Raw genomic sequence first — 2,300 nt, 5'->3', positions numbered from 1 at the left:
TCTTTAAAAGAATTGCATCTGTAGACCCTTTGGTTTGAAGGAAGGTCATGCCCTCTTTGACAAGTAACTAGTTTCTTTTTAAAAAATAGCCCTTGGCCTAATATTGGGCCCTAGTGGAAACAGAATACCTGACCATGAAAGACCACCATAAACTGCATCAGCTGATCTATCAAGGCAATTATTGGAGCATTTTAATGAGATTGCACATGAACTGCTTTCATGAGACAATGACTCACAATCCTAGTGTGCTTATTCCTGACAAAATGCCACCTCTTTCCAAATGCCCACTTATCACATTCTGGGGAGTTTCCTGTGACTAGTTGTCTCAGCAGGGAAAAAAATGAGCTTTCTTTACAGACAGCTATGCTCATTATTTGGCACCTGCTAGAGGTAGACTGCTGAGGGTTGTAGCTCTACTCAGAAGTAGCCCTGAAGGTCTGTGGAAAATGGAGATACTCCCCCTGGGAGTAACTTCAAATCACACATTGATGGTTCACTCTGCCTAGAAGAAAAGATGGCTTGAGGTAAGGATGTCATTAATTTACAATCAGTGCCAGACAGCTTGGCTGCATAGTCAGGAACTTGGAAGGAACAAGGCTGGAGAAATAATATCAAGGAAATTTGGGAAAGAGGTATGAGGACATGCCTCTCAGAATAGACTCAGAATGTGAGTATATTCAATATCCATATGAACACTCTCCAATGAGGAGGAGCTTTATTCATTGCACTATTGGTTTTCTTATTATATAATAAACCAAAATGAAAGCAGCTTTAAATAAGCCTAAAACATTATCTCACCAATTTTCTAACATAGTTTAGCTTTTTTGTCTGGACTAATTCAAGACCACAAAGAAAATATAATAAACTCTTAAAAGTATTATAGAATGCATGTGTCACATTCTTTAAACAAAATGTAATAAGAAATTTTTAAGATAATAGCCAAAAATTATAAATTCTCATGCGAATTTTGAAATACTATGCTAAATAACTCCCGGATTAAGAAGGAAATCATCCCCACAACTACCACTATGTAGAAATGAAAAATGATCAGATCATTAATTTTTAAAACCTATTGGGTTTAGCCAAAATTATACCCAAAGTAAACATATAGCCTTAATGTTTTGTTAAAAAATATTGAACATCAATGGGCTCTCTTATATTCATTTATTTTAAGAAGCTAGAAAAATAAGCGTAGAAGCACTACACACTCTGAGATGCAAGGACAGGTTAAAATTATGCACCTATACTATACACAATTTAAACCAACAAATAAAAATTAATATGAAACAGATGATTTCCTAAAAAATACTAAAATTGACTAAGAAGAGTTTAAAATCCTAAGTCTCAATATCATAGAAGAAAAGGAAAAGGCGGTCAAAGAAGTAGTCTTAAATAGGGAGCAAGCCCAGAGAATTTTACCGGTAAATTTAACCAAACTTGTAACAAACATATATCTACATTACAGGTAAATTTTACCAAACTTCAGAGAATAGAAAAAGAAAAGCATTTTGACTGTCTCTTTGACGCTAGCATAAACTGATTCCAAACTAGGATAGCACCAGAAAGAAAACTATGGGCCCTCTCACTTAGGGATAGAGATGTTTAGATCAAATGTGACAGTGTATTTAAAGAATGCTACATCACGACTATGCTGGATCTAGTCAGTCAGCACTCAACACCCATTCCCACCTCCTTCGCTGTGCCTACCAGTGCTTCAGAGCCTGGAAAGCTACGAACTACATTTTCCAGACTCCCTTCCAACTATGTTATTGGTGCAAATTTGGAACCACCAATTAAGTTCAATAGCGTGAGATGTGCAAAGTAAAAACAAAGCATGAACTAATTTCCTGCTGATACTCAAGACCCTTAAGTGTGAATTTCCAGATGCACTTGTGGCTAGACCGAGTATCCAGTGTATTGCCACCAGCCTCATGTGGGTGGAGAGACAATTGTGGTGATGGTGGCATGAAGGCAACAACTTCTGGATCCCCGGATCCCAGCAACTTCGGTTTGATCTTGAACTCAAAGGCATCTGTCAAAAGCCCCCAGCTCCCATTAATCTAGTCGCCAGTGAATTATTTTGCATATTTGGACTTTGTACAATAACATATTAATCGTAATTTTAGATTCATCATACACTATCCTCTTGACACTCTTGTTTTATTTTGTTTTGTTTGACATTCATTATATTAACTTCCCTGCTCAACACAAAAACTAGAATTTTATTAAATACCTCTCCTATGTCTATGTGCTCCTCCCAATCCCATCCCCTCTGCCTACCATCCTGAAGTAACCACTAT

The 2,300-nt window shown here is 36.9% G+C and overlaps 1 protein-coding gene across 1 annotated transcript in view; it reads right to left on the bottom strand.

Annotated features, from left to right (window-relative positions):
- Positions 1 to 2,300, bottom strand: part of CLEC6A (C-type lectin domain family 6, member A) — a 31,757-nt gene that overhangs the window by 4,148 nt on the left and 25,309 nt on the right. The window contains exon 3 of the mRNA XM_012637799.1: positions 129 to 166. Coding sequence (XP_012493253.1) covers positions 129 to 166 — 38 coding nt within the window. The remainder of the gene's footprint in view (positions 1 to 128; positions 167 to 2,300) is intronic.

This window comes from Propithecus coquereli, unplaced genomic scaffold, assembly GCF_000956105.1.
Source record: "Propithecus coquereli isolate 6110/MARCELLA unplaced genomic scaffold, Pcoq_1.0 Scaffold124, whole genome shotgun sequence".
In the NCBI taxonomy this organism is placed as follows: Eukaryota; Metazoa; Chordata; class Mammalia; order Primates; family Indriidae; genus Propithecus; species Propithecus coquereli.
This window is presented reverse-complemented; position numbering and strand designations above follow the sequence as displayed.